Genomic DNA, 24602 nt, shown 5'->3' on the forward strand with positions numbered 1-24602 from the left:
CTTGCTATTAAGTCACAATTCTGATTAATTTATAACAATACAGCAGCTCTCAAATTAAGATTACAGATATAATGAAAGAGATAATTTTATATATATATACACATATATGTGTGTGTGTATATATATATACTTTATATATATATAAATGATATATATATAAAATTTATAAATATATTTATATATATATAAAAAATTTATAAATATATATATATATATATATATATATATATATATATACTTTTATATATATACTTTTTTTTTTTCCTGAACAGATTTTGGGACAGAATTCCTAATGTAGCATATAAGTAAATTATTTAGATTTTCTGCTATTCTCAGTTTGTACAAATGCTGAAATCCAAGTTGGCTTATTGGTGTTTTGGTTCCAAATGCATCAACCTCTTCAATTTAAACTACTGCTTGCTTTAAATTCAACTCGGTGAGTACTTATTATCTCTCCTTGGCACAGACCATCTTACATTTGTCAATTACATGAGTGAGTGTATAATATAGTAACATATAAAATATACATTCTGCTTTACCAACCAGGATGTGAATACCCTGAGGGAAAGACTATGTCTGTTATCTTTTTAAATAAAGTGAAGAGAAACAGAACATCTTCCCAGAACCTAGCATGGAAACTTCATCACAGCAGGGACTAAAATAAATGTTTATATCTTACAAAGAAAAGGTAAAGAAACCAATTATCTTCAGGCAATAGTATGAATACTAGGCAGATGTAAATAGATTACCATAAAGTTCACATTTTTTTTTAACATATAGATATTGGCAAAGAGCAGCATCCATATTTTCAAAATTGAGAGGGAAGAGAACTGTGCTATTATTACAGACAGCATATTCTGTATTTCTGCCATTATAATTATTGTCAAAATTTTCAAAGCCAGTCAACAGTGAGTACGTTGCTCTTCTAAAAAGCATCCTCAAGCACTTTTTTCTTATGGGCATCATTCCACAGACACTCCCTCATTCTGAGAAGATAATTAAGAAAATATGTTTTTGCCAGACATATTTTTTCTTCTTTCTTCTGAAAATTCTACTGGTGACAGTCTTCAAAAAACTAGAAAAGAAATTCTAGGCCGGCTGTCCCTTATCCTCTGGCCCATACTATAAAAATACAGATATTCAGAGGAAACAGCATGTATGTACATGTCGACAGGAACAGCACATTCTGAAATGCAGTTTACTGCAGATAAATATGAAACTCTGTCTTCCTCTCCTGGGAGTGATTCTTTAATCTCACTGCTGGAGGGAGAATGGATGCAATGAGAACCCTCAATTGGGCAAAGGGATATAAGGAATTTTAATGGGTTGATAGTACTATTAATTTTGCCATGGCTTATTCTCTGAATTTGGGTAAGTCATTGCTATTTAGCAAATGGGACTGAGAATGGATAAAATATATAATAAAAAAATTCATAGAGAATGCCAGGAAGAAATTAAAAGTGTTTCCATCAGCTGTCAAAGGGTCACCTAATGTCCTCTAGTTTGACATGAAAACATTAGAGAGTACATGTAATGTACAATGTTACATTAGTTTTTAGTTTTTATCATATACAACTGTCCTATAATCCTTAAAATTAGAAAATTCTAATGTAAAATACTGTAAATTCAAAGTAAGGTTTTTATTAAAAAAACTATAATGTCCTAGTTAATGAATTTTCAAGAGGTATAGATACAAAAGCTAACAGACAATTTAGTATTTAATAGTTTTGAGAAGTAGTCCTTTATGTACTGAAACACAGCTGCACTGTAGAGTAAGGATAGATTTAAGGGAAAATCGTCTTGGCTGTTACAAATAAACACTAAGTAAAATTAAATAGGCTTTAGAATAATCTAATTTCTTATGCTTATTTTAAGGGAGGCTAGAACTAACAGAATGATAGCAGCACCTTACAATAATTGGCTGAGCTTCTGCAAAGATGTCGGTGCACACCTCTCTCTGCTAGTTTTAGTAGGGCCTTACTTAGTTTCATTACCTCCCAGGAATTAATATGAACTAACCAGCTCTCTTAGAGTAGAAGGTTGGAGAGATCACCCAGTCCAGTAGTCTAACCTCAGGGTTCTCAAGTTCCAGGTGGTCTCTGACGGTAGTCAGCTCTTGGAAATTGGGTAAAAATATGCGTACTCAGGAATGTGCATTTTATGAGGAGAGGGCCATGTTTCAATAGAATTTCAAAGTGGCTTATAAACCTATAAAGGTTCACAAACAACTACTGAAGTAGCATAATTGCACTTTACAAATATTCCTGCGGGTGGAAATGATTGCTCTCAAAACACCCAAGAACTGCAAAATACCGAGCCCCAGGTCTCCTGATAACCACCTAACTCAGTGTATTATTGTGCCCATATCATGCTTCTCAGAGGACAAGTAGGGAAAAAAAAGTGTTAAATGTGCACAGTGTTTTCGTAAGCAGGTCTCATTTCAGGTAGCAGAGTAATTTCTAGGTCAGAACACGGTCTATAAATACAAAGTCCAGGTTGCCTGGGTGGCTCAGTGGGTTAAAGCCTCTGCCTTCGTCTCAGGTCATGATCCCAGGGTCCTGGGATCAAGGCCTGCATTGGGCTCTCTGCTCAGCAGGGAGCCTGCTTCCCTTCCTCTCTCTCTGCCTGCCTCTCTGCCTACCTGTGATCTCTCTTTGTCAAATAAATAAATAAAAAATCTTAAAAAAAAATACAAAGTCCAAAGATATGGATGGTATTATAGGTGATCTACCTGAACCATCCTGGGTTTCCAAACAAACACCACACTGCCTCCAGGCCTAGCAGAGATCCGCGCCTGCTTTAAGTCCCTGCAGCGTATGCTCTGACCTTCAGAGTGACAGAGAAAACCACAGGACCCCTAAAGGGAAAAATCGATCCCGAGATAGTGCATCATATAATAGAGAACTACCTCAGGTTCACATTGGCCTAATTGTGTGCTCTCTCCCTGCCTCACTGCTCAATGACACCACTGCCCCAAACTCAAACACACACACACACACACACACACACACACACACACAACGTAACAGGGTGATTTCAAGGTATAGATATATAAATCCACAAATGGAAACAAAGCATGACATTTAACTGATTTATTAACCAAGTAAGTAATTTCATGATTGTTTAAGATGAATTTTAGGAAAGAAAGTCACTAAAATAAATAATTAAAAATAAATGGACATTAATCCTGGCAAACTACCCTGTACATCCTCTTGGCATTTCTAAACCAAGAAAGATGTTTAATTTGTGCCTATGTATCAATGTGTGTGTAAATGTCTAAGTACATATTCTATCTCTACCACTTATATACAGTATGATGTTAGGCAAATTAGTTAATTTCCCTTCAAAACAAGTTCCTTATTAGTTTCCATTAGTAAAACAGAGATAGTGGCCTTCTTGGGTTTTTTGAGATTGAATGTGGTAATACATGCACAGAGCCTAGAACAAAGCTTCATATTTTATGATGATAAAACCATCATATCATCATCAGCAGCAGCAGCACCACCACCACCACCACAAGGAGGTACATAAGCAATTAATTACTTACGGGAAAGATGGAGTTAAAAAGGAAGCTTAAGATAAAACGGTTTATTGATGAAATGTTCAAGGTATCATGAAAATTCAAACTGCTCCCTGGGAAAATACCAGAAAGTCTGTTTAGCCTAGGTTTACTTGGAGCAAAATTCCCATGGACTTGGCATAACAGGATTCTCCACCCTGATGGCCTGAGAAGGTCTGGTTGATCTGGGTCAGCAGGGCAGTTCCCTTCCATCCTTTACAACTGCGGGCAGGGCAGCCCAGGTGCTCCCTGTGTCTGTCACACCATCTCCTTACATGGGAGCTCTGATTAGTCCAAGGTTCTAGCTCTGCAATATCCTGTCAGCAGCTTAACTGAAGTAAGTGCTCTTAGGAACTGGATTCTTTGGAAGTGAAATGCTTTGATGACAATTTTAAAGATAATGGGGTCTACAGAGAAACAAAATGTAGCATCACCATGAGATAGAAAACTTCAAATCATGTTTGGCTTGGATGACCCTGCTGAGGCCATGCTATCCTATGACAGGGACCATCTAAGACCAAGGAACACTGGAAAAGGACAGATGCCAAGACTGCCAATGCTATCAGTCACTGACATCATGCAAGAAATCATCCATCCAGTTAAAGCACAGTACTGCATATTCCAACTTCAAAAATATGTTGTTAAAATGAAGAGTTTTACCTTTTTATATTCAGCAATGCCCAAGGTATTCCAGAAGGAGTATGAAATGCAGGTAGCAATTTTACCCCAAGTTCCACTGCTTTCTTTCGAAATATCTGAAAAGTTAAAGAGTTACGTAAGTTCCTGCTGTAAGCAAAACAGAAAGTGTTATACTACCGTCTCACATTTAGCACTTTCCGACTTTAAAATTTTTTTCATATGAAAAGATAAAAGTGTCTCAAATTAACAGAATTACCTAGCAAAGCAAGAATGGTCTAGGGGCTCTCATGCTGTGGGGAATTCATTACCAATCTTGGTTGCACAATTAGAATCATGTTGGGAGATCTGAATAATGCTGATGTCTGGGTTGCACTCCTGAGATTCTAAATTCTATGGGTTGGAGCTTCCTGATTAGAAATTTTTAAAGCACCACAGGTGATATCAGGTGATTCCAAAATGCAAGCCAGGGGGAGAACCAATGCTGTTAGGGGTAAGTCCTGGACTGAAAATTGGAAGAACTGGTCCTTTTCCAGCTTTACTTTTACTAGGACCCAGAGAAGGAAGTTTTAAAAAGATGATTTATTACAAGTAACCTATATATCACCTCAGCTCTTTGCAGTTTAACTTCCTCTGATGTTAAATGTAGGTGAAATGGAAGATATAAAGTTAATTAGGTACAAATTATGCCCAGAATGTATAAGGAAGATAATATATGCACATAAATATCTAGAATGTAGAAAAAAGGAGGACTGGCAATAAAATCATCTGGGAGTTCTGTGAGCTTGGTAAGGCTGCACGGTGGAGAGAACATTTGGATGAGGACTCTGTGCAGCATGTCAGGGGCCAGTGATACTAGAGATTAGAATGGGAAGGGGAGGAGGCATCCCTGGAGGCATTAGTGTAAACACAGACGCAGGCAAGAGGGGGCACGTAGGCAAAATGGAATAGGTCAGCTCGCCTGGCCAAAATAGAGAGGAATACTTGTAACCAAGTTGGAAATATACAACATGGGCCCAAATCATGGAAGGTCATACATATAAAGCTAAGAATTTTACTCTGTTAAAATGGGAAAAGATTGAAAGTTTTTAAGCAGCCAGTTCACTTGAGCAGATTGTGCTTCAGGAAGAGTAATTGGATGACATCCATTCACAGTCCCATTGAAGGAAGACCTGGTATAGCTTTCCCTGTGACAGCTGAGACAGCAAGCAGGTGCCTTACCCCTTCTCCTGTAGGACTGAGCATGGTGTGCTAGGAACTCAACTATTTCCACTTGCCTCCTCCTTAAACAATGGAGTTGTGAGAAAGGCTGGGGAAACCCTGAAAAGCATGGAAAATGGAAACAAAGTTCTCTCCCAGTCAGTGGGAAAGCATTCTTTAAACCCACTGTCAAAGAAGTCTTGTGTTGTTTCTCTAGAGGAAAGGGTTCCAGTCCATAACTCCTCCTCTAAGTCCTGAGCCTCCCCACAGACAAATCCAGGCACTTGGGCTTCCAGACTGAACACACTCCAGTAATGCCAATGTTGATGCTATTTCAGAAACCTTACTCTTTTGCATTCTCTCATCTATTAATGAAAATTAAGAAAGTAATGAATTTTCATGTAAATTTTGGTTGATAATTTAGACAAACTAACATTCCTGGCATACAAACAAGGACACAGACATTTATAGCATAGAGAAAGCACTAGAAAACAGAGGTACCACTTTTTTCCCCATTCTCTTTAAACTGGACAATTTTCCCATTTCAACAACTAACAGTATATGTAAGGAGAGGAGAAGAAAAAATAGACCAAAAGATATATTCTTCCCTTTGTCTCCCCTACCCTAGAGAACTCCAAGTTCTCTTCTACTGAAAGTGACTATCCAATCACAGCCCAGCCATCTGCTGACTTCCTAGTTTCTACTTTTTAAACTGTTAATTAATTAACTCCTTTTCAAGAAACTTACATAAGATAGAAGTCAAACGAAGCAATTAAAATACCATCGTGGATATTATAACCATATGGCGTGGGAGGTTAAGGATGCAGGCTTGGAAAAACACAATGCCTGTGTTTGAATCTCAGTTCCAACTTTTTCAAATTGGGTAATTTTGGACAAATTGCTTACTCTCTGTGCTAAGCTTCCTCATCTATAAAGTGGGGATAACAATAGCATTTGCTATGTTAAAGGTTGTGGAGGGGAATGTGTTTTTGTATCGAAAGACCTTAGGACATGTAGTCACCACATTAAAAGGTTAGTTGTATCATTATGGGGAAAATGATAGCACTATTTCCCTAAGAACTTTCCCTATTTACTGCCTGAAATTCTTGTCTTGGCTTTCATCCCACTGCTGTTTTGGTACCTTCTACTCAGGGGTGTGTGTGTGTGTGTGTGTGTGTGCGTGTGTGTACACTGTGACCCTATTACACATACTCTTATCATAAGTATTCATTCTCAAGAGCTAAGTCCTCAGTTCTCATCACCTATATGCATTTCTTAATTCAATTTTCTATGTTAGCTCTAGTTCTGTACTTCTACATGTGTGCTCACATCACAATTTGGGTATCTTCTTGTCGTCTGAAATGTAACATGTCCAAGATGAAATAATCACTTACTATTCCAGGCAAACTTGCCCAGTTCCATCACTGACAGTGTTTGGCCAGTCTCTGGGGCTTGAGAGAGCAAGCATTTTGACTACTGATTTATCACTCTTTAGTCATCAAGTGTCAATGTTCATTTTCCCCAAAAGTCTCATATACAGCCCATTCCCTTTCCAGGATATGAACATAGTCTTCATTTTCATCACCGAGCACAGAGATAGCATTAAAAAAAAAAAAAAAAGAAAAAGATCCTCTTCCTACCTAGTCTCCCATTCTCCAGGATTTTCCTTCCTGTCTCTATTTATCTGTATCTATATTACTAAATTTCTTCTTCTACCACACAAGTTTCTTGTTCAAGAAACATAATGATTCCCTCTTGTCTAAAACATCAGGTTAAAACTGATATACTGACTCTTCAATGACTTCTATGAATCAGACCAATCTAGTATCTTCCATTCTCAAACGACTGACTCTGGCTCCAGCTCCAGCCATCATGGTCTCAAGCACTCATTCAAGTTCAGTCCACTTTAGTTATCTTTTAAAAAAAAAAAATTATTTTCCTCCCAGCTTTCTTGAGATATAATTGACATGTAACATTATATACAACACAATGATTTGATTCATGTATACACTGTGAACTGATTACCACAATAAGCTTAGTTCACATCTCTTTTTGCATAATTACATTTTTTTTTTTTGGCGGTGCCACCTTAGTATACTTACATAGTTCTCTCACCCTGAAACACCCTTTACTGCCACTGCTGGTCAAGCCAAATTCACCCATTCCTTAAGGCTCAGGCCAAGTCCCAACTCCAAAGATGCAAAGAGATCTTTGCCTTCTGTGAACTCCTACACTGACAACAGGCATCACACAAGGCAACATTTGATTACAGGAAGCAAGATATGGGTCTCTGCATGCTTCCTTGTGTGACTCTCTTGTATACTCAAGTAATTTTCTTTTCTTTCTAAAATAGAGAAAAAGACTTCCATTTCTCCTTCATTGCTTACACATATCCTAATATCCAGATTAGGCTTTTTGTTTGTTTGTTTTTCCAGATTAGGCCATTTTGTATTTAAATTTATTGCTATCACCACAGTCTTCCTATGAGTAGTGTATGGGAGGATATTTATATTCTCAGTTGACCCTTCTATCTTGAGGTTCCCTAGTCTGCCTTTGCCGATTCCCTAGTTCTTTGTATGCCTCGTTCATTCTTAGCTTCCAGAATCTGCTTCCATGTCCCCTTTTATGAGAGGTCTTTCTTAACAACCCCATGTAAAGTTAGCCATCTCATTTATGTTCATCATGTCATCTTGTTCATTTCTGCTCTACTATTTATCATATCCCAAATTAATTAATTGTTTATTTTTGACAATCCCACTAGTTGTAAGCTTCACATGGGCACGGACTATCTTCTTTGTTGCTGTCTATGTCTATCTAGTATCCAGGAAAGTAGCCGGTACTCATTAAATGTTCATTTAATAAGTGAATGAATCAATCCAATATTAATAAATACACTTGAGGCACTTTAATGAGAAGCCATTGAATATTCAAGTGCTTGCAAAGTACTCCATCCTATTCTATTAGTTTATACGGTTGGCAAATAATTAACTATGTCAAACATTATAAAGTCTCAACCTTGGGCACAATTACAAAATAGTTTTGGGTGAAACCATTAATTGACATGTTGATGCTTTAAATGAAATCATATGTGAGCCTGATCAATCTTGATTCTTAATGTTTGATTTGTTATCTCCTCCTGAGATATGAAAAGAGGTTACTGGGAGGAGGAATCCAGATTCTCAAAGAGAACATCTTTCTACCTAAAATGGTGAGTATGTAATAAAATTCCAAACTAGCTTGCTTAATTAATACTATTAAAAGAATGAAGGAGAAATGTCACCAATCATTCTAAAGAACAGTTAAGTTCTAAGTAGCACATCCTGGACAATGTGCTGAAAGGCAAATGATCACAAAAAGCATACTTAAATGGCTCTTTGGTGCAAACTGGCGAGCTGGAGGTAGCACTGGACCTGGGTAGCACTTGGATACTAGCATGGGCTCTGCTATGGTTTCAGTGTGGGGCCTGGGTGCATCACCTAACTTTTCTGATTCTTGGATTCCCCAACAAAATGGGAGATGGGGGCTAGTAATTTCTATTTTTGATTTATAAAAAAACTAGTATTCAGAAGTCACAGAGCTAGTACTAAAATGAGACTGGCAAAACCCCAAAACTATTATCATTTTTATAAAGATAGGAAGTGTTAATTTGCGACCAAATTCTTAGTCAGTCTTGGTTTCCAGGGTTTACTGATACTTATATTTGGTGGGGAGGATTTTACAAAGAGAGCAAGAAGAAAAACGACAGTTAATAAACTGCAATCCATGCTGAAATAGAAGATATATTTTTTTTAAATGATCATTAAAATTAGTTTTTTGTGCAACTTGCACCCATCAATTTGAGATGGGCAGACATCTTAGGACCCAAAAGGAATCTTCAAAAAGATCCTGCATCATAGAGATTCTATCTATAGCAAAAAAATCAAAACTAATATAATCTGCTGAAAAAAGGGTGGAAAAATATGATGACATAGCTTCTAAAATAATCCTTCAAGCATGAAGCTAACTAACAGGTCTACATTAAAAAAAAAAAAAAAAACAACTTTTATGGTCTCAAGTTAAGAATTTCAAAATAACTGCACTAAAACTACATCTTTTCATTACATTTAAGGAACATCATCAGTCTTATTGATGTTTTTGATCAATGTTTTAAAAACTTTGGATTTTAGAACCTATCAGATAAAAACATTTCTCTTTTTACTTTACCCTCACAGAGAGGATTAGACAAGGCTGTAAACAAGATGTATGACTTTTTTTATTATTTTTTTTTTCTTGCCTTTCTAGTTTGCAGATCCCTGAAGAACTGTACAGGAATATTTACATGCCAGAGCAAAGAGTAAGGAAAGAGGAAAGGAATAAGAACAGATGGCTCTGACTCTGGAAAGAACCCGTTTCAGTTCAGACATGCTTAAATTTGAAGCGCACAATCAATATCAAAGTCTTTCTTCAAATGCTTATGCTGAAAACTTTACTGTGAAAAGATCAAACACTAATTCCCCATTAGTATAAGCAGCGTTTTCCTATTACTCATTCTCACTACATAAAGCTTTCAGCACAAGATTCCAAAGATATGATAACTATCTTTGGCTGAAAATAACTGAAATAACCCATATATTGTTAGCTGAGTTGATTAACACACATTTTATGGGCCAGATTTAATCATTCAACCAATAAGTACTTATTGAGCTACTCTGGCTTTTTAATTTAGAGCTGAACTGCTAAAGGTTTAAATGTTCGAATAAGGATATATAAAAATAGTTAATCCAGGAGAAATTTAGAGGTGGAAGGGAAATCAGGGGTCATCTAGTTCCATAATCTTGGTATATAAATGAAACTGAGGTTCACAGAGGCCCAATTCCCTTGAGTAAATGCTCTGATGTGGGATAGTTCCATACTAGCTGTAGCCAAAGGAATGGCAGCTTCATGCCATCCCGCACACAGGTAATTCTTTTGATCCAGCGAGACTCTCCCCTGTGAGTCTCTTGTATGTACATGTGCACACAACTTTCACTGCCTTTTTCTAATCTTTGCATTCTCTCTGTGATTAATTAAAACCCAAACTGCAGTTTTTCTAAATAATATGGATTATCTGTTGTATTTGTCAAATTGCATTATGAACTTCATTTTTTGAATTTATAAATTAGATGAATACTTTTGTCAGTTGTTTTGTTTTTCCTTCTTTATGATTCAGTGTAGTTCAGTTTTTAGTCTTCAGGCAATTATATGAAACGAATGTTCTTCATTTTCCTGAAAAATTAAGGCATTAAGATCTCCCCACTGGATTATTCAAAATACAAAGGATATGCATACCCACCTGTCAGTAACCATGAGTCACAATGAAAAAGAATCAATGCTACCTACCGCAGACTGGATTTTCTAATGTATGAGAGCACACAGTTAATAAGTGAAATGAAAAAAACAAAACAGAACAAAAACCTGGTAAGTATAATTTTAAAATCTGGATATAGAATGCTCTACTGAATAGGCATTTTTGACCTAGCTAGCTTTTTAAAAATATTTATTCTCATGAGAAAATTAACAGTGAGTTTTTTTTTTTTAAGTTTGCTTTTATAGTGTCCCCTAGTCAAAATAATAAATGTTGATAAGTGAATTAATAAAATTGCATCTTGGTACTGATTTTTTTCCTGAGGGCTCCAATTTCATTCCCAAGCTCCCAAAATAGGGAATACATTATAAAGTTAAGAGAGCAAGATGAAAAATGGGGAGAAATCCTAAGGAGAATTTTAGGCTATTGTTTGAAGGTCGGAAACATTGCTGCTTACTCCTGGACCTGGTCCTACGTTTTCCCAGAGCATAAGCCAGAATCAAAGTGGGCTGGTAATAAGCATGTTGCACAGGAAGTAAGGAGACCTAGGTTTTAGTTCAGGGTGTGCTACTTTTTGATTCTGTCACAGTGAAGATGGGTCATTTCACTTCTCCAATTTTCTGTTATGTACAATGCAGGCAGTAGGCAAGATACTTTCTGAGGTACTTTTCTGCTCCTCAGGATCTGGATCTAAGACTTAAGAAGCACTTACTACATATTTCCCAATGTGATAAAGGCTATAAGAGAGACACACAAGAAAAAAAAAAAAGGATCCTTCATCTCAAGAAGCTTATAAGCAAGAAGGCAAGCCAGACATATAAAACTATATAAACATAAAATATACACCATAAAACAGTAATACGAACTAACATACAAGTAGGGGCTAAATTGAGCGATTTAGGCTGTAATTATGGGAATAAGACAAAGCGAGAGATTGAGTTAGGTTCCGGGAGAGGTAGCATTTATGTGGGTGCAAGTGGGTGTTTATTTGGGGGTAGGTATGTACCTGTTTGTGCACACCCTGCATTAATGTGGTGGAGGATAGGAGATACAGCAGAAGGGGAGAGGAAGGAGCCTGACAGACAGCAGGGTAAAGAGGTAGATTAATAGGGCCTAGAAAATGGTAAGAAAGAACAGATGAAATAAGACAAGTTCATTAATCTTAAATATCAGGAACAGAAGGTGAAGGGTTGGTTAAAAGAGCACATCATTGGGTCAATGAAGTCCCAACACTTAACCACCTTAGTGCCTTCCATTTACAACAAGTGTAAGAATTTCTGAATCAGGGTCTTGATGAATGGGGCAGGGAGAAAGGCAGTAGTTCTCACTGGTTATGGAACTCTCTGAATTGAAAGGGGTAAAGATACATAAATGACAATACCAAGAAATATTATACTGGCTGTGTGATAGAGGAAAGATCCTGAGAAATAATTAGGGACCTTTAAAAAACTGTTTCTCAAGAAGAAAGTATATTTATTGTACAGATAAATGGTGCATTATGGGGATTGGACAAAGTAAATAGTATGATGATAGGAAGTTATAGGTCCCTCTTCTAACATACATTCAACATGGAAGTTCTAACAGCTCTTGCCCTTAGAATTATCCTTAGGTGTACCATATATTGTGTTACTTTAGCTATCTAAACTCTAAAACATCAATGAACAATAAATAACAGCATAACAGTCCAAGCCATTAGACAGTGCTCAGAGATGGGCTGTTGAGCTGCTCCTTCTTTCTCAGTTTAGGTTTAAAAAATGGGCAATTTGCCTACATGAAGTTTTGAAAAATACGCAGTACATTGCTAATAATATTTAATATTAAGTATGCCATGTAGTGCATGAACACACCAAAAAAAAAAAAACCACCTTTTTAAAGAAAACATAATACTTGCTAAAGAGACAAGAAATTATAAAAAACATCTACCCTATCTGGCTATGAATTCCAATAGAATTTGTGGAACCCATAAAGGTTGCTGGTATGTGCTATCATAGTGTTAAAACAGGGACTGCTCTGTTTACTGTTATATTTGCAAGTAAATATCACAACTCATTTAAAATACACAAAATCCCAGCTTGGTAACCTTTGCTCAATAGAAAGATAAGAAGAAAATGACAGCCTCATCTATCCAAGCATATTGTGATTCCTTGGCATTTTTGAGTTATAAGACATTCCATGACAGGGATTTTTCTAGATACCAAATCTCACCTCTAAAGCACATCAAAATATTTATAGTTTAACCTTTTTATTTGTATTGGCTTTAAGAACATGTTGATCTGTTCTTTTGATTTAGTGAAATGTACAGGGATCCTGTCTTGCTGATTCAGCCTCTGCATCACAGGCGGCCACTGGGTTGGGATGCAGAGATCGAGTTCCCTGCCATCTGCTGACAGAGCTGTAAGAGCTTGAGCACTTGCTTAGCCCACTCTGTGACTCAGTTTCTAAATATGTGAATGGGGAATTGTTTTCCCAAATCACAAGATGATTAAATGTGATTAAGGGCACACGTGCTTTTTAAAGAGCAGTAATAGTTAACATCATGATTGTTCTTTGCTATGAGATAGTGGCTCCCCCAGGAATAATTGAAGGATATTAGCCGTTTTTGTCCATACACTAAATGGTCCCCAAACTGCTGAGATTTTATGTCTGCTTTCTGTAGTCATACAGCTTCCTTCTGTTATTAGCTATCAGTTCATTACAGTGAAGACTTCTCAATGTTGTAGTGTATTTGCTCTCCTTCTAAACTGCTGACTAATTTTGTAAACAGTTGTCTGTACCAGAGCCTGAGGATAAGTCAAATGTCTCTTCCGTGTTTATCTTATGGTGAAGGGCATGAGCTTTAGCAAATGTGCCCTTTTTGTCTCAGGTGACTGAATTTGAACTATTAACTCTACAGGTTTGAAAACGCAGTGAAGTAGTACATTACTTAGCAGTCATAGTTTGCAAATTTGCTAAGTGAACTAAATACCAAACTCCACATAGGTTTTGTTTGCTTTTTTAAAAAAATGCAAAATGTAAGCTACTCTGTTTTCCTTCTAAGTGAATGTAAACCCATCTGGTTCTACATCTAATCCCATTAATCTGGTGGTTCTGATTTCTGCATAACCCTCCTTTATCATATAAAGCACACCTTTCAATTGCCTTTGGGCACAGAGTTCATAACTATGCCAACTGAAGGATAAACATTTTAAGTTATCAAATGGTGATGTTGCTGAACAACAATTTGGAAGCAGTGCTATTTTTGTTTTACATCTGTGCCTCCTTAAACAAGTTGATTTAACTTCTTAGCCTCAGCTGCCGTATCTGCATAATGGAGAACTATACCTTTGCACCTGAGAACTCAGAAGTTCCTTCTCATTCCCCGTTCTTTTTACCCTAACACCAAAATTAAATTTTTAATTTTTCTTATTTATCATACAATGAATATATTCTCATTACTGAAAAACCATAGACAAACAGGCAAAGAAGAGTCCCATTAATCCTATCCACCTAGATTCAACGATAGTTAACATCTTAAGTATCTATCCTTTTAAATGGTATTATTTTTGAAAAAATGGCAGCATTCCATATACAATATTTTATAATGTGTTAAATCCATCTGCAGCAATTTGATCTACATCAAACCCAACATTCCATATCAGAGGTCAGCAAACATTTTCTGTCAAGGGTCAGATTATAAGTACCAGCTACATACTCTCTCATGGGTTTTGATTTTTTTCTTTTCTAATCCCTTAAAATGTAAAAACTGTTCTCAGTTCTGGTAGTAAAAAAAAAAAGGTCCTCAGGATGAATTTGGCCAGAGTGCCATCTTTTGCTGATCTCTGTTTGATATAAACATACACATTTCTGTAACATCTTCTTAAAAAAAGCTACATAGTATCCCAGTGTGTAGCTAGACCAGAACTTAGCCAGACTCCTAGTCTTTGAAATTTAGGTTTCCATTGTCTTGATATTATAAACAGCAGTGGAATGAACCTCCCTGGACATACTTATTTGTATACGTGACTTACTTCCTCAGGGTAAATGTTTAAAAGCAGAATTTCTGCTCAGAGGTCATTCACTCATTCATTCACTCATGAACGAGAGACATAGAATCAGAGCAGCCATAGAAAAAATGTAAGTGAATGGGTGTGTCTGTAGTTTCCCACTCCTGTATTATGCTAACTTTACTGAAAGCACCTTTTCATTTTTCATTTACAGTAAGAGGTCTTAAAATATTTTCACATATCCTATTACATGATACTATGTTTTAATAGACCCGTTTTATATTCTTACACTATCATAAATAATTCCATGCCTGTATTAATAACAATCATCATCAGAATATCAAAATGTTACACAATTAAATACTTTTCTGTTAGAAGAGCTTAAAAAAATATCAAACTGAAATAATCTGGGAGGCATTTCCTCTTTAAAATACAACATATAATAACTAACAGGAAACATAATTTATCTTGTCCATTGTGGCCACTCGTACACTATTGGATGCTATTTAAAGATATTACATGCACACACACACACAAACACATACACACACTTCAACACAGTTGAAACTTTCTAAATTATAAACTTTCAGAAAGCAACCTCTTCTATAATTCTGACCTTTAAAAATGTCAATTCATTTATTCAACAAATATTTATTGAGTGCCTATGTAGTACATGCCAAGTTGCACAAGGCACTTGGAATACATGAATAAATGAGACAGCTGTGGTCAGTGATTCATAATAACACTTGTTTTTGAAGTGTAACTCTGGAAAAGTGTCCACAGAGTTGAGTAGTATTTGATGATACACAGGAAAGGATCAAGTAATAACTTCCACTTCTTCTCCAAAAAGAAAAGGAAGGAGAAAATAATGCTGTGAGTACTGCACAAAATAGCAGACAAATCCTTTCCATCAATCTGAGCATTAAAATCAGTGAAAGTATCAGATATGCAGAAAGACAACTGTATAAAACTATAAAGGAAATTATCATTTAGGTTTTTTAAAGACCTTAAATTCAGCTTTAGCCAAAACAGACTGTCCCCAATATGATCTATCTATGTATGGCATATATACCATACTTTTCTTCTGTGACTGGTCAACATCTTGAAGGTTATCATTCATATGGGATTCACCCTTTGTAGCAAAGGACTGAGTAGACCTATTCAGAAGAACTAGGTCTAACAGAAAGACTGAGACAGTAGTACCTAGTGCTTAAAAAATAAAACTCACAAGGGAAGACAAGTACTATGTGTATCATTATATGTGGAATCTATAAAGGCTGAACCCAGAGAAATAGCATAGTGGTGGCTTGCCTGGGGGGCAAGGTGGAAAAAAGGGTGGAAAATGGGGAGATGTTTGTCACAGGGTACATACATACTTCCAGTTATCAGATGATTAAGTTTTGACTATCTAATGCACAGCATGGTGACTGTAGTTAATAACCGTATATTATGTACTTGAAAGCTGCTATAAAAGAGTAGATCTCAAATGTTCTCCCCACAAAAAAGAAATGGTAACTATGTGAGGTGACAGAAGTGCCAACTACACTACTGTGTTAACTCCTTTCACAATATATAAGTGCAGCAAATCATCATGTCTTAAATCTTACACAATGTTGTAGGTCAATTACATCTCAGTAAAGTTGGGTGGGGGGAGGCAGAAAGCATGACTCAAAGTTCTGAGGTAAAGCGCAGTGGAGAAAACATGGCATTTAAGATAAAATAGAAGTGGGAGAAGACACCTTGGAGTCCTAAATGCAGTGTAAGGGCCGGGCAGTAGACCCACAGAATCAAGGTGAAAAAGAAAAAGAGTCAAGCCCTTCTAATAGAAAACAAGGAGCCATGGACTAGATAAAAACTTGAGATAATCACTGAAAATTTCATCTGTTAACAAAATAGAGTGGAGTGAGAGAGGGTGTACTGTAACTTTGACCCTAATTTTAGTCACTATAAGGCAGTACTGTTGAAGATAAATGACTGAGACCCATGGAAAATGGCAACTATCTTTTTTTTTTTTTTAGGGGTTATAATAGAAAAATAAAAACAAAAATTTAAAAAATCTTCATTAAATATCAGAATAAGGACAGCAATTTGTGTCACATATTCTTCTGGGATTATGAGAGGGCTCTTCTATTTGCTTCACTTACCTAGAGTTTTCCCTCATATAAATGAAACCCCATTTGATATGGGGTTTTGATATGCTCCATTTGATACAATGTTTGTTAGATTTTAGGAAAGGAGCTCCATCAGAATTCCCAAAAGAGGAAATGTTTCCCTCAATATACTTGATGTAGTAAATTAGGCCAGGGTTTCCTAAACAATGGTGGCAGCCAAATCTGGATGTCTATTTTCTTAGCTTTTTTTTTTTTTTTATTAAAATTAAAAAAAATTTTTTTTTTTAAAGGAATCCTGTTGAGCAAGAGGTTTCATGGTTTGAGGTCAGTGGTTCTCAAAGTGTGGACGGATAACAGGTTAGCAGCATCTGCGGAAGTGCAGGAAGTGCAAATGATCAGGCTCCCGTCCAAACTACAGAATCAGAAACCCTGGGAGGGGGCACCATAAATCTGTATTTAATAAGCCTTCCTGTGGCGCTGGATATACATTAGTTTGAGAAGCACTGAATGTAGGAGGACTCAGGTAATTCAGTAAGAATGAGAAATAAATTGATTGGAAACAATACTTTCATCCAAATATTTATATAACACCACAGGTATTACATGGTTTCTGCAGTGAACCAAGTGAAAATCTTTAATAATCTTTAAGTTTAGCAAATTGCACAAGAGGTATGAAGCCATGTGACCCTGAATTCACAGTTTAACAGCCAGCCCTCCATTTGCTGTTCGCCTGATATTTAAGAGCAAATGGGACAGCCAATTCCTAAATGAATGGCAGTCATCACTGCATAATTTCCGTCTTACTTGCTTGCTGCCCTGGTTTAGGGGCTTATTTTACTGTTAGTCATGTCTCTAAGTCACTTAATAGCATTAGAATGGAAAGATACGGTCAAATTTATGAGGCTGAGAACAAACCTCCTGTGAGTACTTTATACCACATTGAGAATCTAATTACTGGTTCACAACACAGCATTTATTAGTTTTCTCTCCCTTCATACAGACTCTGCAGCAAATCAGCACACAATAGTATTCAGTTCTGAAGGGACATTTATATGTAAAGTAGCTCTTGTATCTATTTGTGGTAGTTTACAGGTAAACTAACCCTGTTTTAGCACAGGACTAATCGTACAAGGTTAAAAACATAAAAGAACCACAATTATCTTCAACAGTAAGAGCTATGCCACTGTTATAGTTCAGGAATAATGTAATTGAGAAACATTTGTAAAATGAGGCTTGTCTTATATTAATGGTGGGAAGAAGATTTATGCACAACTTTCTTAAGATACATTTTGGGCTTCTTTTCATTAAATTTCTTAACAAGGAAATCAGCAGGAAAGAAGAGGAAACCAATGGATATTTGTAAATATTTCTTGATTTCTGGATCCCTCAGGAAACTTGGAAAATTTAAATATGTAAACCTTTAAAAAATTTCCCGAGGCATTTCCAAATTCTTTCTACAGGATATACTCCGTTTATCAATGACTGTTTAGAATCCCATACTGGGGGTGGGGTGTGGTGGTAAGATCAACATATATTGGTGTTGTGCTGGTTGAATAAATTTTTACACTTAAAAAAAGTCATAATGAAGACTTTTCACTAGGGGTGCGCCTGGGTGGATCAGTGGGTTAAGCCTTTGCCTTTGGCTCAGATCATGATCTCAGGGTCCTGGGATTGAGCCCCGCATCGGGCTCTCTGCTAGGCAGGGAGCCTGCTTCCCCTTCTCCCTCTGCCTGCTGCTCTGCCTACTTGTGATCTCTCTCTCTCTGTCAAATAAATAAAATCTTAAAAAAAAAAAAAAGACTTTTCACTAGGGAATGCAAATATATTTACATAAAGTAATCACACAACTAATTACAATCACAGACCACATGCATTTCAGTAAAGTGGATCACAAATCAAATATCTTGAGGCAGCTCCTTTTCTCCCTGAGTTTCCTTCTTCCTTTCCCTTCCCTCCTTTTCTTTCATTCTTTGCTTTCTTGCCTTCCTCCCTCTGTCCTAAACATCTTCCTCTTTTATAGGTCTTGCAACAAAACACATTTATACTGTGAACTGATAAAATTTCAAGATATAAAGAAAGAATATAGAGAGATTTCACTCCAAGTTATCTCTAACATGCTAACTATATTAAAAGTAAATATTCATACATAAACCATAAAATCTGAACAACATCCTCTGTTTATATTACTGTCCATACTGGGATGATGACCTCCATGAAAACATAATCATTTAGTGAGAACATCCAAGTTCAGGGATGCCAGGAATGAGGATGTTTAAGTGGCTTTCAGCCGTATAACTTCCCAAAGACTGAACTGCATAAATGATTTTGGCCAAGTAGTAATAGCTGATGCTTTTATAGCATTCAGTGTATTCCAGTGACTTTTCTGCATGTCTACATCTAAGTCACTTAATCTTTTAACCAAGCTTCTGAGGTGGGAAAGGTTATCATCCCTCGTTATGTTCACACAAAGCAAAAAAAAGGTAAAGCTGCGATTTGAATGACCAAGCCTGGCACTAGAGTTCATGGTCTCGACCATCGTTACTCCATGCTTCTGAAACCAAGTTTCAGAACAACTCTCAACAAAAGTATATACATGTGTTGTAAGAAAGAATTAATGAAAGGATGGCTTAGTGTTCTCTGTACAATATATGTTAATCACAGCACATGCTATTAAGTATACAGTTGCTTATGATTTGAAAATTTACTATCACATCTAAAAAATTGTTTCAGGTTATTTGGGTGATCTTTTTTATCAAGCAAAAAGATGAATGCCATTTATCAAAATATCTTTTCAGCACTTTAAGACATGTAGAATATTTACATATACTTTATATTTCAATTCTGCTTGTTTTATGTCTGAAATATAATCTACAATTTATATGTGTCAAACTAACTCAAATATATTAAACATTCTTTTAGAGAGAGAAAGAGACGCAAAATAGATTCCAAGATTCAAGATTGATTCCACCAAGCTTGACTATCCTTCTGGGCAATCTTTTTTGTTATTAATTTATTTAAAAACTTAAATTCTAAAAACACACAGAGATAGAGACTTCCCCCCAACACACACATACAAAATGTACATAGCCTAGTGTAACATCATAAGACACACATCCTAGTAATTACCATCCGAGTCAAGACGAATCAAGAGACAGGATTTTGCCAGCCCCACAAGAGGCTCTCTGTATGTTCCATCTCAGCCACAGCTCCTTCCTTCTCCCCAAAAGTAACCACATCCTGGTTCTTTTCTACTTCTTTATCAACCAAGTGTTCATCCTTAGACTTAAAAAACAAAACAAAACAAAACAAAAAACAAACAAAAAAAACCTACACCTTTTAAGCCTCTTCTATTTTTATTTATTTTGAAAGATTTATTTATTTTTTGGAGAGAGAGCACATGCACGTATGCGTGAGTGAGAATGAGGGGTGGTACCAAGGGAGAGGGAGAGAGAGAATCCTCAAGCAGACTCCTCGATGAGCATGGAGCCTGACATGGGGCTCAGTCCCAGGACCCCAGGATCATGACCTGAGTCAAAATCCAGAGCCAGCAGCCCAATCAACTGAGCCACTCAGGTGTCCCTTACACCTCTTTTAAACCACAGACTCTCCCTTTTCATCTTTCTTTTCCTTCTAATTTATCTGGACAAATTTCAGTTATTTGAACAACAGGAATCACATTATGTTCATGCCTGTGTAGTGTAATTCAACACATTGTTTTTTCTCTGTATTCTTGACAAATTGGAGGCTGGATCCAGAGACTTGATCCCTTTGGCAAGACTCAAGGTGATATATTCTTTTATCAGGAGGTACATACGTGGTTAGCTCTCCTTTTGAGAAATTAGCAGCTGTTGATGATAATGGCCTAGATCCATTAATTCCTCGGAGGTTGTAAAAATTGGTGATTTTCTACTTTGATTGTTTTACTTTCATTTATTAACAGAAATAATTTTATTAAGAGATGCTTTGCTTATCTACTACTTGGTTACCAGTTATACAGTTCATACAGAAAGGGCAAGATAAATGCTTTCTTTTCCTTTATCAATTTTCAAGGTCGTAAGTTCCCCGTTACTGTTTTGAAGGTGAAGAACCGTTTTTGCTTTCTAATATTATTATGAACTTATCTATTTAAACTTACTTAGTGGATTTTAATCTGTTACATTTCTAATTTTTACTAAAACAAAATTCTCATATTTGCCCGTGGAAGCCTCTTTTAAGTTGGCTCTTGAGTCCTTTTGACACTATTGTAGTAGTTTTTGTTATCTTGTTTAATGAGCTGTTTCAAACTAGTCTTGCACATTTTCTATTTTAGCCATTTCTGCAAGAAGCCCTAGTTAGCAAGAAGGAGGAACTTAAGACCCAGTCTGGGTGCTCATGACCATTGAAGTCATCATTATTTCTGGGTTTCTTCAGGCCTAAAAAAATGTGTTTAAATAGGTACACACATACACCTATGTAAATGCATATTTATATATTTTAAGTCAAAATATCTCCTAAGTTCATACTAATATTTCCAATTAAAATTCATAACTACAATGTTTCTCCTTTTAACACTTTTATCATACAATCTGGCTATTTAAAGTGTATGTTTCAGTGGTTTTAGTATTGTCACACTAAATTGATTCACCACAATAAATTTTGGAAGATTTTTTATCACCCCTAATAAAGAAACACCATATCCATTAGCAGTGACTCCCCATTTCCCTCCAACCTCTTCAATCCTAGGCAACTTCTAATCCACTTTCTGTCTCTATAGATTTGTCTATTTAGGACATTTCATAAAAATGGAAGCATACTATCTGTTATTTTGGTTGACTCAAGCTTATTCTACAATAGATTCACCAGGAAGGGCTCCTGAAGGCAATATTGTCTTATTTCTTGCATGCTGATAAGTTTGCCTGTACCTTCTGCACCTGAAAGTCAATTTTACAAAATATAAAATCCTTCTTTCTCATTTTTGCTACAGCGGCCAGAATTCACCTTGACTTTGGCATTCAAATAGGATATCTGTTTATAATGGAAAGCAAACAGCATTTGGATATTGGGTAAAGAAGGAGTTAAGATGTAACTATTCCGTAGGAATCAGTGCATGTTCCTAATTTGCCTCTGTGTCTACAGCAGTTCATTGTTTCCTTTGCAGCTTCTCTGCTTTTTAGCATTTCTCTTGCACAGAACACAAGGTTTTGCTAGGGCATGAAGATGTCCAACTTTCCTACCTTTTTTCATTCCCAGCGATTTACATATCCGGCAGCCTAAGCATTGGGTAACAGAAAGCATAAATACATTACACCAGAAGCAGTCATTGTGTTTACACTCAAAAATGAGTTAAGAAGATCTGAGACATGGGGAGAAAACTCCCACCATGCCCCTCTTCAAATTTACAACATTCTGTAAACTTGAAAATCAATGTATTATTGTTCTGGAACATTGGATTTAGAGGATGCTTAAAAGACAGTAGCCATTTATTTTAAATCAATGAAAAAAATCTGAAAGTGATAAAAGGGCTTGCTTGAGGTAAAGTCAACATCCAAGGATTTCAGATTCCAAAAATAATGTTCTTTCCACTTCTTAAGAGCTATTAAGTTTATTAGATGGACAACTTTAGTACAATGAATATTTCAAGTAGCCAATTTACAAATTGTTTATCTAAAGGCTCAAAATCTGGCAATTTCCCTGACAAATATAATTTTAAGTAGAGAGAGGCTCAGGATCACTACAGAAATCTTACTTCCATTACAGGATCTCAGACATGTAGACAGCCCATGGCTGGAAGAAAAGGCAGAGTTTTCAGGTGAGGAGAGAACCAAGTGAGAAAAGACACTGTTGGCTTTTTAGCACATCTATAGATACCTCAAACATTTTTTAAAGAAATTTATTTCAAAAATATAGAAATTTCTAATACTTGTATGCCCATGATGAAGCTCTATTGATTCATGTCATATAGTCATATAATCACAATTGTTTTGGATTTTGAAAAATAAAGCAAAATAGTTCAAGTTTTAAAAATACGCTTGCTAATTACCTTGGGTTTCCATCATAAAGTGAATCTAGATTTAGATTTGAGAAACCTCAAGTGTGTCTGGTAAACTGTATGCTCCCCTCTTTATAGTCACCTCCTTTATCTCTCAGACAAGGTTTTCTTTTTTCCCTGGCCATTACTGAACAGCCTTTCTCTTTCTTCTTCCTCAAACAAGCATGCATGGCTTTTGAAGGGATATTTTTTTTAAGGGATATTTTTTTAAGGGATATTTACCGCTATAACGACAGGAGAAAGGCTCTCTGCTATGTCTTCCCTAATACCTTTCAATTAGACCCTGGAGAAAATAACAAAGTCACAGATTGTGCCAAGTGCCTCAGTGTTCCTAGATTTCCATGTTAGTAATGAACATAAACTCTACTAATGAATTCATACACTAAACAAAAATAATTCTGTTGTTTTGCCTTGTATATGGTGATGATGGAAAATGCAGAGATCTCCTATATTCACACACACACATATTAGAATATGGAATAGTCTACACACTATTTTGTATCACACATTAGGTTGATGTGTGTGTGTGTGCACACATACGTGAGTGCATGTATAACAAAAAAGTCTTCGTACTATAATTAGCCCTTGTCTTTTTATACTGCTTTGGTAATTCAAAGACTAGGGAGTTGGATCTGAGACTGCGTAAGACTTTATGACCAATCTGTCTACTTAAGCTTTGTGTCACCGCTATCTCTGTGTGAACTGAGGATAATATTAACATTGAATAGATGTTGTTGTAAATAAACCACCACCTGAAATGAAAATCTATAAATTGACTATAAAGAGGGAAATTCAATTATCACTGAGTAAAGCCATTTTCTTCATGAAACAGATGTCAGAAGGGAAAAAAGGTGACTTTCAAGATTCTACAGGCTGGATTCTTGTGAGAAAAGTTAAAAAAATTTAAATCTAAAGAGACTAGAACAACTGAATCCTGAGTAAGTTTAGTGGCAAAAATTTGGTAAGGATTTTATTTCCCCAAGTCTACTACAATTTTTAATATTTTTCTGATCATAAGATTATCACTAACTAGTTCATCATAGAAAATCTGGTAAGTATCGAAAAACAAAAGGGCCGAGGAAAGATCTTATACCAGTCAGAAGCAAATATTATTTATATTTAAGAAGTTTCTTATGTAATTAATCTCTGTTCTCCATAGCTGAAATTATATCATACAAGAAATTTCATATTTTGCTTTATTTATGGTATCAATAATTGTCCATGCCATTAAATAAATGAGCAAGAATAAATTTTAATGGCCACACAGTATGTAATCACGTGGGCATTTCATGATCTGTTCCATCATTCTCTTCCTATTGGGTATTTGAGATGTCTCCTATTTAATGAGTACTTAAAATACATCCATTAACTGCTTTAGACATAATAAGATTATATTTTGGATTATTTCCTTTGCATAGATTCCCCAATGTGGAATAATTGAAGCTAAATAAATATCTTTATTAAGGATCTTCTTATATGCATACGCTTGATAGCTTTTCAGAGCAATTATATTGAATTACATTCCCTTCAGCAATGCTGAGTGAATTTTTGCCCTACTCTCACCAAACTGGGTATTAACATAGTTTTTAGTTTCTGCTAATTTGATAGAAAAAGGGGAGGGGGCAGGGGAGTTGAAGTGTTGGTATTTTACTTTGAGTATTTGTAGAGTAAATTATTATTCTGCATCTGTGTGAACATGGAAGAAAGGAATGAAGTCAAACCAACGGAAAGTGCAATGCCAAGCATTGGTGAAATGAGACTG

General features: G+C 36.0%; 1 protein-coding gene across 1 annotated transcript in view; it reads right to left on the reverse strand.

Moving 5' to 3' along the window:
- Window positions 1-24602, reverse strand: part of MAN1A1 (mannosidase alpha class 1A member 1) — a 167833-nt gene that overhangs the window by 62835 nt on the left and 80396 nt on the right. Inside the window, exon 6 of the mRNA XM_032862419.1 lies at window positions 4220-4314. Coding sequence (XP_032718310.1) covers window positions 4220-4314 — 95 coding nt within the window. The remainder of the gene's footprint in view (window positions 1-4219; window positions 4315-24602) is intronic.

Source organism: Lontra canadensis, unplaced genomic scaffold (genome assembly GCF_010015895.1).
Source record: "Lontra canadensis isolate GAN:19392208 unplaced genomic scaffold, GSC_riverotter_1.0 scaffold23, whole genome shotgun sequence".
Lineage (NCBI taxonomy): Eukaryota > Metazoa > Chordata > Mammalia > Carnivora > Mustelidae > Lontra > Lontra canadensis.